The sequence below is a fragment of the Jatropha curcas genome, chromosome 4 (genome assembly GCF_041381405.1).
Source record: "Jatropha curcas cultivar XTBG-Jc1 chromosome 4, XTBG_Jcur_1.0, whole genome shotgun sequence".
Taxonomy (NCBI): Eukaryota; Viridiplantae; Streptophyta; class Magnoliopsida; order Malpighiales; family Euphorbiaceae; genus Jatropha; species Jatropha curcas.
Genome location: NC_143154.1, coordinates 2,203,911 through 2,217,081, shown reverse-complemented (window position 1 = coordinate 2,217,081; position 13,171 = coordinate 2,203,911). Strand labels below are relative to the sequence as shown.

Here is a 13,171-nt window from a genome sequence, read left to right as displayed (position 1 = left end):
AGTAGTAGAAGGTGAGATTAGTGATTAAAAGCAAAGAGAAGTGAAGTTACCACTGAAGCAAGTAAATTGTGGTTTTGAGATTGTGTGAATTAATAAATAGAATTCATGGTTTAGACATATTATTGATGCATTAAATCATGCTCCATCTATTTCTTTTGTCAATTTTTGATTTTAATGTTAATTTCTCATACTTTGAAGAGGTTGGAGAACCATCCTCTAAACGTAAAGAGAAAGCCAAGGAGTAAGGCTTTCCAAGCTTATTCAAACTTGTGAATAGGTTAATGCACTAATATTTTCTTTCCCCTTTCACTTTTTTAAGTTGTTTTTAATTTTTAGTTTTTTTGAATGTATTTTGGAAACTTTGTATGTTTTGGTTAAATTGATGAATTTTAATGTTAGATATGTTCTTAAGTGGGATTGGACATCATTTTTGACCCCTTTACACTTCCCATCTGTTTCTGACTTCTTCATGAAAGTTGTAGCTCTATTTCTCAGCTTTTCAAAACATATTCTTTTGTCTAATTCCAAGAAATTGTAGCTCAACTTATGATTTAAATACCAAAACTGGTTATGTTATGGTGTCTTACCTGTATATCCGAAATGCTTGTCCGTTTTGACCACTAAAATGGAAAAATAATGTCTTATGTTCTTCATAAAAGTTGTAGCTCTACCTCTTAGCTTTTCAACCCATCCTCTTGTGTCCAATTTGGAGATACATAGCCCAACTTATGGCTGAAACACCCAAACTGACTCTGTTGTGTCGGGCCACATGCATCACTGAATTGAGTGCCCATTTTGACCACTATAATGACAAGATTAGGTTCTGAGTTCTTCATAAAAGTTGTTGTCCTATGTCTTGAGACTTCTCTCGTTCTGAATTGGTTTAATTTGAGTGTTTGGTTAAGTAGGAATTCAATAAACATTGGACTTGGTTCTGCTGAATCAGGTCTGATCTGTTGGTCTGTGTTCCTAACTTTTGTTTGCTATCTTTCTGATTGATCTAGGCTGTGGTCCCTTCATAACATTAGTAGCATTTTGTCTTATCTTTCTATTGAATTTAACTTCACTCAATTTGGAGACTTATAACTCAAGTTATGTCTCAAGAACACAGCAAAGGTCATGTTTATGAAAATGCCGAAAATTTCTTGATTTATGTACTTTTATACTATATTATATAGATATCTTTAAAAGAATGTGGTAATTTTTGTAAGTTGTACGTTGAGAAATTTTGAAATGATGGGTATTAAGTAATGGAGTGTTTTGCTTAAGAATTTTGAAAGAATGATTTTGATTTGGGCTCTACTATGCATGATTGAAATATGGTATGATGAGATTGATTTTGTTATGTGAAGCTATGATCATATGCTAGGGTTATTAGCCCTTCTAAATAGGCGGACGCGCTTATTTGTGTGATGGGAGTGGCGCTTTCATAGGCCACGATTGTGAGATGGGGGTGGCACTAACATAGGCCACGATCAAATCTGCTTATGTTCATTCTGTATTAGTACGAGCCTTAACTAAGAATGAAATGTTATTTTTGCTATAAAAAAATGAAGACATATTTATATTTATAATCTTCTTATTGCTTTCAAAGTGTTTGAATTAAATTAATGTGATTTCGGTATTTATATAATTGAGTAATTTAAAGCACTTGCGAAACTTCCCTTGGCTATTCTTGTTATTTTAATTGTTGATTATTTAGCATCACTGAGTCTTCCACTTAGCGCGTTGATTTTTATCACACGCAAGTTAGGAGCGGAGGATGTTTTTCAAGACCAGAGGAGTAGCATCAGAGTAGATATACCATTTTGGGTAAAATATTTTGTAAATGGTGATTTTTGGCATGTATATAAAATATTGTGTTATGGAGGTTGTATATAATAAGTGTATAATTTCTTAAGAATTATTAAATAACATCTTATTATATTTTTTGTGTATAATAATTATATATTCCTTGAAAAGAGAATGTGTTTAGAATATTGTGATGGAACCTATATATATTTATGGATATTTAGAAGTGCTTGAGGCATGTTGTGTTGAATTAGAGTTTTGGGGTTTGGAGAAAATTGGAAGTGTGTATATTTTCTTTGTGTGGCAAGTTAATTTTTAGGGGAACTTCTTGCGAAATTTTCGTAGGAATGTCCTTAACTATTATTTTATTTATTTGTTTGTAAAAAAAAAAAAAAAAAAAAAAATTAATTACTTGCCTCTTATGAAAATCTAACCACTTCTAATTTGTGATCTAGCTTTAATAAGGGACATAAGACGGTGCTCCGGCACCGATTGTGGCATCTGTCGTCTGGTTCTCCGGGATTGGCCGGTGGGTGTTACAGAAAAATAGGAACATAAGAAAAAAAACTGAAGGCAGTTGCTGAATAAGAGGGAAAGAATATACATTTTATTTCATACAGACTTTGTGTACTTTTCTTCACGTACAAATCAATTCTGCTCGTCTTCTTCTCACCCACTTTTTAAAAAATATATATATATATAGTTTTTAAAATTCCGGTGTCTTAAGAAATGTCGGCTTACTGAACTGTACAACTAAATTGGAAACAAAGTAGAGTTGTAATTTCCTACTGAAATCTGGCTATGTCCAGAGCGTTTATTTAGTCCCTGAAGTGTCATAAGTCTCCTCACCTCTTCTACGCCAGACCACTTACCTGATTCAGCATAAATCATACTCAGCAAAGTATAGTTAGCAGCATTTCCAGGTTCTGTTTTTATAAGCTGGTGTGCTAGTATTTCTGCAATTTCCAATCTTCCATGAGTTCTACAAGCAGACACCAAAGAGCTCCATATTGTTGCACTAGGTTTCATGGGCATCGTTTGCAAGATGTCAAAAGCATCATCAATTTTCCCTGATTTTCCAAGAAGATCAATCAGGCAAGCATAATGCTCCATAGTTAGTGGAATTTTCCCATCCTTCTTCACATTATTGAAAATCTGTTGTCCCTCTTTGACAAGGCCAGCATGGTTGCAAGCTGATAAAACAGAAAGGAAGGTGATTGCATCCAGTTCTACCCCTTTCTCTTGCATCTCACAAAAAAGATATAAAGCTTCTTCACCATAACCGTGCAAGCCATAACCAGCAATCAATGTGCTCCATGACACTAAATCTTTCTTATGCATTTCTTTGAAAACTTGATGCGAAGCCATAAGACAACCACACTTTGAATACATATTTATAAGTGCATTCTCAATGAAAATATCAAAGTTCAAGCCACATTTCATAATGTAGCCATGAGTTGCATTTCCATGCTTAAGTGAAGTCAAGGTTGTGCAGGCAGTGATTACTGCCAATAGAGTCACAGAATTTGGCTCAACTCCTTCCCCTCTCATCCGCCTAAAGAGCTCCATAGCTTCAATGCCATCTCCATTTCGAGAATAGCTCCCAATAATTGAACTCCACATCACAACATCTTTAACTTTTGACCTCTCGAAAATAAGCCTGGCAGACTGAGATATATCCCCACTTCTGCAATATACGGGAATAAGCGAGGACCAGAAATGATGATCCAAATTGAATTCATGACGTAATGCATATCCATGAATTTCTTTCCCATGCTTAACACAACCTAACTCAGCACAAGCTGGTAAAATCCCAATCAATGTTACTCTGTTAGGTCTAATCCTACTAATAAGCATTGCCCGAAAACAATCAATGGCCATGTCATATTCCAAATTTGCAATGCAGCCTGAAATCATGGCAGTCCAGGAAACTTCATTTTTCACTTTCATTCTATCAAACAGGCTTAAAGCCATAGACGAATCACCACACTTAATATACCAGTCAACTAAAGAAGTTAAAAGAAAAACCTCCTCCTCAATCCTCTCATCAACAATAGCAAGAGCATGAATGACTCTTCCTAGTTTCAAATATCCTAATCCTACACAAGTCGATATAACACTAGCAATCAACTCAGGTTTTGGTACAAAACCAAATTTATACATTTCCTTAAACATTTCAAATGCTTTAGTGAAATACCCATTTCGTATACAACAATTTATGATCGAATTCCATGAGATGGTATCTCTAATAGGCATTATATCAAACACCTTAAGTGCGAGTTCAACATCATCCAAAGATTTAGCATAAAAGGAAATGAAGGCATTAGAGATAATGGGATCGTAGTCCAAACCTGATTTAAGAACAAGGCTTTGTAATTGAAGGCCAAAGTCATAGTAATCAAAGGAAGAAGCACAAGCTTTGATAATTGTAGGGATAACGAAGGAGTTTTCATGGAGACCTGCGCAATGGAGATCTTTTTTGTAGAAAACTAGTGCTTGGCCATAAAGTCCTTTCGAGACCATCTCTTTGAGTTTGATTGAAATTGACTCCTTGGAGTTTGGAGTTGATGTGAATCGTTGGCATAGAAGATTCGCCAGAGGTGATACTGATTTTGTTTCTCGCCATGTTAGTTTCATGTGTATGCATTGAGGACGAGAATGCTTGTTAGACTGCTGTTTAGCTTACGGCATCAACAACGCTTTCAATAAAGAGGGAAGATAAGGGAGAAAGGAAACTACGTTGTCTTGATAACGAGCGCTGTGGCTCATTCAATCTGACGACTTTGATTCCAAGATTGAAGCTTTGTGGGCATCTCCCTCGTTGAAGAGGAGAAGTATGCTTTACCTATTTCGCTCTTTTTAATTTTGAAGTTATTCACTTATTCTTGACATTTTCTTTTTTTCATTTATTTGTATGAATTCTTCGCCATTTCGGAAAAGGAAAAATCTTTGATTGGCTTTGGAAAATTCATTGGTACTTTTCTTTTTATTTTAAGAATTTAGCTTCCAAATAATCATACTGTGGGTTGGTTTTTTTTCCCCTAATCTGGATTAATTCTTGGTGGTATGGTATCATATTCAATAATTTTGGTTCAATTGTAAAGTTGTTACAGCAAATTTCAATTGATTTGTCTTGAAAAATTTTAAAAAAATTTAGCATCAAACTCGAGCCTGTTTGTTTAGCAAACAAGCCGAACTCGAACTTAATGATGTTTAGCATAAAATTCGTCTTATCGAGTTTATACATATATTAGATTTACTTGAGCTTCAAACTAAGATCAAACTGAAAATTTTTCAAATTGAGCTTAAATTTCAAGTTAAGATCGAGCATTCATCGAGCCGAACTCGAGCCAAGTTAAATTCTAGTAAATTGAGCTTCGAGTCCGGCAAACTTGACTCATTTAGGGCCCTATTGACCTCCTACACTTCTTTGTTTGCTTTCATCTCTTTCCTTATAGGTGTATTACACATTATTGATGGAAGACATGATTTTACTCTAATTGTCAAATATTTATAAATCTTTAATAGTAATATAGCGTTATCATAATTAGATATGATAAATAATCCCCTAATCATTTACACCAAATATCTTTAATAGTAATATCTAATTAACATTATAATAAAATCAAAACAATTTTCATACATGTAAATATGATAAATAATCCCCTAATCATTTACACCAAATATCTAAAGTGATGATCTAATAAATTTATATGACTATCGATAGATAAATATCTTTTTATCTCTTCAAAATGGATTTTCGTAAATTATTCTCTTTTTTTACTCATTAATAATGCCACACACGTGAATTAAAAAATATAACAATATACAACATAAATTATTTATATATAAAAAAATAGGTTTGGCAGATGTGTAGCTTCCATTTCCGATCGAAACTTAAGGAAAGGCCCAAATATTAGATTGACGACAATAGTGCAATTTTTTCATATTAAGAAAAATATTCCATTTAAGAAAGAAAAATAATAAAAATAACAGCAATTGTTAAGAAAATAATATTTCTTAGGAGCAATTGATAAGATAGGCTGAACAATCGATAGAATGCAATGAGCAATAGATTGATAGAAGCAATCGATAGAATGGGATGAGCAATATAATGGTCTGAGCAAGCAATAGAATGGACGAAGCAATTAATAGAATGGATCGACTGTTACTTAAATCAGTTTAAATAAAGGTAACGCTCGGTCAAAAAATTATTAAGAGTCATTTAAACATATAATTAATGTCTAAGATTCTCGCTCAACATTTATTAGTAGAATTCTTGGTAGACATTTACATCTTCAGTTACAATAAGAGGTACACTATAAATATTTGTATCACATCCCATTAGACATTACATCTCAGAACAATTTTTGAGCATTCATATTTTATTTCTATCAAATTAGTGCGGTGAACATGGAACACACCTCAGTTTTTCAATAATTTCTCCCAACAATTATCTTAAAAATAACATCCAATGAATTTCAAATCTGCTCAATGAAGCTCAAAATGCAGGAATGGAGTCTCGTCCAGCCTGGCTTCAAATATTGTAACACATTCAAATGATCATACTCAAAAGTGGCATTCCATCTGCTCCTAATCCTCCATCCATGACAGGCCCGCAAGTCACAAAAGCCTTAGCAGAAGCATATAATAACTTTGTGTCTGTCCTAGAACGATTTATACGTTCTCAACCTTCTTCTTAACCTTCCAGTAACATAATTATTCCCTTAGGAATAGAAAACAAGTGGTTCAAGGAGAAGAGGAGGAGCAAGTGAACCTCCTTGAAGAAACTGAATCCTCTTGGAGGACAAAAACAACATACAGTAAGAACATTAAAAATGTTCCAAAATGGACAAACAAAGAAAACTCCTGAGCAAGAATCAAAGGGGCGAGCAAAGAATACTCTCAAGCAAGAATCAAAGATTTGAGCAAAAGAAACTTTTGAGCAAAAATCATATAGATTCTTAAGGAATATAGAGTGGCGGGAGATAACAGTGATTATGGGCTCAGGAATGATTCTCCATTATGACGAGAAATACTAAAAGTATCTTTTCCTTTGAAATTCAAGTTGCCAACATTTCAAACACACGATGGCATAACAGATCCCAGAAATTACCTAGCTAACTTTAAGGCGATAATACACATTCAGACAACTCTAGATGCTCTATTATGTCGAGCATTTCCAACCACTTTAAATGGACTAGCCACATGAGTAGTACCAAATGCTCAAAACAGGATTAATTGCATCATTTGCCCAACTAGCTTTTACCTTCAAAGCTCCATTTGTCACATGTATCCCAAGGAAAAAGATATCATCAGACCCGATTGATCTAAAAAGGGATGATCAAGAATCACTCAAGGAGTACCTTAATAAATTTCAGAAATTAGCTACGCAAATTGAGGACTTAAATGCAAAAGTGGCCATTAGAGCCATGTCAAAAAATTATAAGCATGGAAAATTGTTTGATTTCATTAATATTGATCCTCCACTTTCTTTGCAGAATTAATGTTCCGAGCAAACAACAATGCGCAGCTAGATGAAGCTTGGAAATCCAGCAAGCATAGATCAAAGTTCCATATGAATGAAAGAAGGAGGACTCAATAAGAAGACGATCACCTACAAGATTCAGTAGACCGCACTTTGCTCAGGTAAATTACACATCCAGAACATCATATTCTTGAGCAAAAAATGTTGAGGAAAAACAATTCACAAAAAAAGGAATAAAGAAGTTACTAATTACAATTGATCATCGTAATTATAGTAACACTCATCCAAATTACACTATATATCCTTTTAACAAAAAGGAAATAAAAGTATAGAGAAAAATGGTAGAAGCACTAAAATTAGCGTGCTGAACATTTAAAATCATGAGCCTAAGTAAGCTCAAAATAAAAATGAGTTAGAGAACTCAAAATCAAAGACCTTGAGAAAAAGAAATATAAAATTTCATTAGAGAAAATATATAAAAATACCCCCCTTCAACTTGGGGGAACATCGAAAATGGCTATGTTAGACCCATTCTCTTACTCAACTTAATCTGGACCCAAGTCTTGTCCATCCTGATTTGATCATGCTTAGAAATCAGGCTCCAAGTTATTGATAAAATTTTTCACTTTTATTCACGCAAGCTCCAAAAATCACATCAATTAAAGATGATGCTTGAATCAACAACTAGAACTGAAAAGGTGCATAATTTTAAAAAAAGCAACGGACAATTAGCGCAGACATGGAAGAGTTACAAGTGTTCGGCCAAAATAGATTAAGAATAATCAATTGAAGAGAACAAGAAAATGGAATGAACAAATATGTTAAATATTTCAACCGAACATAAACGATTCGATATATTTTGGGGGGACTTTTGTTAGGAGCAATTGATAAAATGGTTGAGCAATCAATAAAATGGGATGATCAATCAATAAAATGAGATGAGCAATAGAATGGACCGAGTGATTAATAGAATGGACTTAGCATTATTCAAACCAATTCAACTAAAGGTATGCTCGATGAAAGAGTTATTATATGTAATTAATGTTCAAGATTCTCGCTCAACATTTATTACTCAAATCTTACTAGGCATTTACATCTTTAGTTACAATAGGAGGTACACTATAAATATTTGTATCACATCCCATTAGAAGACATATTATATCTCATAACAATTATTGAGCATTCATATTTTACTTCTATTAATATTATTCAAGAAAATTTTTTTAAGAATCAGTATTTCTCATCTCACTAAAACTATAAAGCAATAGGAAACAAAACTAAACATCAAGCAACCCTTGTACGAGGTGAAAAAGCAAAGGAAACTATTAATTATTTTTATTTTTTTCCATATAATCATTTTTCTATAAGTAAAAAAAAAGAAAAAGAAAAATATTAATTGGTCAAAGCACGAAAGGCCCAAACTCATGTTGTAAATTGGGTATCTGGGCCAAGCCCAATCTTACTCCTACCCAACCCATCGCTGTGGAATGGTTAAGGTCCTAATGTCCTCGTTATTTCAGGCAAGTTTCGAAGCCTCAACACTCAGAAAAGGGTCGAGAGTGTTCTGCATTTTTTTTTTTTCCAATCACAAGCTTGCCACAGCAGACTAATTATAAGACGGAAGAGAATGGGAAGCGCACCGGCACAAATTCCGACTAGCTTTGGTCATGAGCTGAGAGCTTGTCTTCGTTGCCGGCTCGTTAAAACCTACGATCAGGTCAGTTCCCTCCTTACCATTCTTCTTACATAGCCAAATAATGGGTTGAGTTAATTTTAAACAAAGGGGATATATTTATGTTGCAGTTTAGAGAGTCTGGATGCGAGAATTGCCCATTCTTTAAAATGGATGAAGATCATGAGCGTGTCGTCGACTGCACTACCCCTAACTTCAATGGGTATTTATTTATTTATTTTCATTATTCATGGGATGTCCCATTCTTTAGTTGTTCTGTGAATGCTAATGCATTCTCTTTAAAACTACAAACTTTCTCTCCATAACTATCTTATTTTCTAACGATTTGCTTGTTGCTGGCATGTTCCTAGAATAATTTCTGTAATGGACCCAAGTAGAAGCTGGGCTGCTCGCTGGCTGAGAATTGGTATGAGGGACAGTTCTGCAGTTGCTTTGCTTACATCTTTGTTTTTCCATTTGACTTCTATTTCTCCTCTCACGAACTAGTTATTGCCTTTTTATTAAGGCGGTGTGCAATATGATCTTATAAGTGCCTTTTACCCCTTGAATTTATGAGTTACAAGGATTTAAGTATTCTTGTGGAGAACAAGTATTCTTTCAAGCTTGTTTATTATACCAAGTCTGGATGCCTAGAAAGTTAGAAGACGTGGCAGGAGGATCTAGGATTGATTGTGTTTAGGATTTCTGAATCAGGTTCAGGTCTAGGTTCTATTTAAGATTAATTTGATGTTCTATTTAGGATTTCTGGTTCCTATATTTGGAAAATGAAAAGAGAGAAAGATGGACTTAATTGAAAGAAACTTTTATTAAGAATGACTAAACTATAATTTTTACAATTGAATAGCACCTCTCAAACAACACCAGCAATAACAACTAAGCTTTAATCTCAAACTGTTGAGGTTGATTATATGAATTCTTTATTTCAATTCTGCTCTGTCTATAATTAAGTAATACTAATGTAAGTAAGTAGTCTTACTAAAACACACTCTAAACTTTGCTTGGTCTTTCTTCTTCCTTCACTCACCATAATCTCTTTTACTCTTCACCAAACAATTTGTTTCTCGCCCAAGTACTCAACTCATTTATTCTAACTCTAAGTTGATGATCTCATGGTCAACAATAAATCATAGCCACATGTAAGTTTGTGGTTGAGCAACAATGGAAAATAGAGAGGATTCTGGAGAGAGAGCCGGTGGTTTAGAATTGAATGTGTTTTTACCTCCTGGAACATAGTGATGCGTCTTGTCATTTTCATGTGTTGTCACATATATGATGTGGTATACTAGATCAGCAATCCTCTTCACTGAGATTTTTCTCTTAAATCTTCTGCAGGAAGATTCGTTCCCGGTTGTTACACTCTTGCTGTCTCAGAGGCACTGCCAGAAGACTTGCAGGTTTATATCTTTGTGCTCACTGCAATTTATATTACTCATTGCTGAAAATGATTTTCCACTTAAGTAAATAATTTTTCTATCTACTTAGTCACTCAAAGGTTAAGAGGATTAACTGAGTATTGACTTATGCATGCTAAGCACAAGTCCAATTCAGCTGGTTAGTACTAACTTACTGCTGACTTAAGAGGATTAATAGTTTGAATGTTCCATCAGAATCAACTGCCTTTTAAGTGTGAACATGTTGAGGTTGATTTGCTATTTTATAGGTCGTGTCTGAGAAAAAGATGGAATGGTGCTTGTTAAGTTTACTAGTGTTTATGTTTGTCTTGCTACTTATTTGAACCATGCACTGTGGTCTCTTTATGCTGCAAGTTCATGGCACTTTAAAATTCCAAGATTTTGGAGCATTTTGTACTGCTGTGAAGGTTACTATTTCCAGAATGCGCTCGTTTGCACCATTTAGCCTCATGTTACTGGTCATGCTAATTGCTGCTTATATTGGTGGTTGAACGTCCCTTCTCTATCTCCTTAACCCTTCTTTTCTTCTTCCCTCTCTCCTTTTTCCTTTTTTCTTACTTTGAGATTAAGGTGGAATACGTTTCATGTTGATTTTGTTTAACTTGACGGCTGAAGGTAGAATTCCATTTCTTGATTTGGGATTATAACGGATCAGTCTTTAAAAAATTTCATGAGATTCTTTTTGGCTGCTAAATACTTTTCTGTGGCTGCATTTTATATGGCAGATAGGCAGAGAGAATCACAAATAGACAAAATGGAAGAATTAAGCTGACTACTATGCTTATTTGATCTTTTATATTTTGAACTTTATGTTCGTTCTCTTATGTATATTGTGCGTCATACGTCATCTAAATTGACCATTCTGTTGGGCTTCTTGCAGAATTTATGTGAAGATGAACGTGTGCAATACATTCCACCAAAACGTGTGTGAGGGTAAAGTTGAATTTTTATTTTTGTCGAGTTGAATCTCCAACTTTGTGAGACAGGGTTTTCTCAAGTGAATGTCCAGTCAGTATCTTTTCTAAGCTTACCTGGCTGCTAATGCAATTTGCACTTGTGGGCAATGTTTCGTGAGATGTAATCAATTGAAAACTACATTTGAAACTGTATTCCTTAGTACTTGAATACTCTTACCCCATTCACTATATGTAAATATTTTTCAAGGAAAATATTTTTTAAATGACTTATTTTTCATTGTTTGGTTGTAATTTATAAATGAGTTAAAATATTAAAATTTTTAACTTATAAGACCATAAAAAAAAAAATAATAATAATAATATAAGTTTTATATTTTAATAATTTTAAGTTAAATATAAGAATAATGTGAAAAAAAATATATTAAATTATGAAAGCTGCTGGTGACTGGTGGTGGTGGTCGACAATAGCCGATGGTGGTAAACAGTGAGTGGTAGTAGTGGCTATCGATAATTATTAAATTGTTAAAATATGGATATATAAGATTATAATAAGTTTATTAAAATTCGGAAAATGTTCTCTTGAAAATGGGAACTCATTTTCTTTAAAAATTGCTTAATTTTTCTTTGACACTTATATTTTTGAACGACTCAAACAACAAAAAAATTATAAAAAATATTTTTCAGCAAGTTATTTTACGAAAAAACAAGTGGAGTATTAATTCTGTCATATTTCTATACTTTTAATTTGGTCTCTGGATGTCTTTGGTCTTTTCTGATTTTCAGTCCATTCTCTTCTTTTTTAGGTATGATCGCACAGCTAGCTATTTCCGCCTCCTTAACATGGGAAACTTTTAAAGAGTTGTTAGTTGTTGTAACATAGTAGCTATTACCTACTCTATTAGTTATTAGTTCTTTTAATCTCTAAAAGTTATTATAAAGTTGTATAATCATAATGTTAAAAGTCAGCTCAAAAGTTGTTGTTGAACATGGTCTAATTGAATTTTTGTATATATATAGTAATTTTATAACATATTTCTAATATAATTTTTTTAAAAAGTTTTTATTACAGTTAAATTATATTTTAATGTATTTATTTTTATTTAAATTTGAGAATTTATTTTCCATAAACAAAAAAAAAATTCCTTTCTCAAATTAAATTCTTGAACAATACATTTTAATAGTTAAACTACTTATTTTGTATAAATAAAAATATGAAATTGCAAACAAACCATTTATAGGTAATTAAACTTGACATTTGAGATATGAATTTTTATTCTTTTTGAGTTTGAGTGAATAAATATTATCATTGAAACTTGATTTATTGATTTATTATCTATGAATTGGATCTCTTTCTCATATTTATAATTACCGGTCTCTTGTATGACGTGCGGTTGCACGTTGACTATATTCATTATATACTCATTTGTTTTTCTACATAATATTAAAGTATAAATTTTGTTTAGATTAAAATAAATACAAGTGGTTATTTTGTATTGCATTTTATATTACAAACTACTTGTAATGCTACTTCTTATGTACTTAATTCTATTTTTATAAAATGAAGTGATCTCAGAATAATGTTCAGCCCAATCCTATAACTAATCCTTTAGTTTCTAATTTATAAATGCAGATTTTAAAAATCCTGATAAGTGCCCGAAAGAAAATCAAGTCATCACTCAATCTCTAACTCCCTACTCTCAATCCCAAATCAATATTCATATATAACTATAATGAAAATAATAAAAAATTATTTTTTATTGCAAGGTAAAAGAAAAGAAATGAGAAGATGATTTGAATTGATAATGAAAATCACTTCGACTACAATTGCAGTATTATTTACGTAATGCATCAGAGAAATGAATATATGTAT

At 32.9% G+C, this 13,171-nt stretch overlaps 2 protein-coding genes across 2 annotated transcripts; one reads left to right on the top strand and one right to left on the bottom strand.

Moving 5' to 3' along the window:
* Positions 1–2,376: 2,376 nt before the first annotated feature.
* Positions 2,377–4,688, bottom strand: LOC105628957 (PPR superfamily protein). The gene has a single exon (XM_012210463.4). The coding sequence runs from the start codon at positions 4,426–4,428 to the stop codon at positions 2,545–2,547; it is 1,884 nt and encodes a 627-aa protein (XP_012065853.1). The 5' UTR covers positions 4,429–4,688; the 3' UTR covers positions 2,377–2,544.
* Positions 4,689–8,811: 4,123 nt separating this feature from the next.
* On the top strand, positions 8,812–11,578 carry LOC105628974 (transcription elongation factor SPT4 homolog 2). Its single transcript, XM_012210486.4, has 5 exons — positions 8,812–8,996; positions 9,083–9,174; positions 9,323–9,378; positions 10,305–10,366; positions 11,265–11,578. The coding sequence occupies exons 1-5, from the start codon at positions 8,907–8,909 to the stop codon at positions 11,313–11,315; spliced, it is 351 nt and encodes a 116-aa protein (XP_012065876.1). The 5' UTR covers positions 8,812–8,906; the 3' UTR covers positions 11,316–11,578.
* The last annotated feature ends 1,593 nt before the right edge of the window (positions 11,579–13,171 follow it).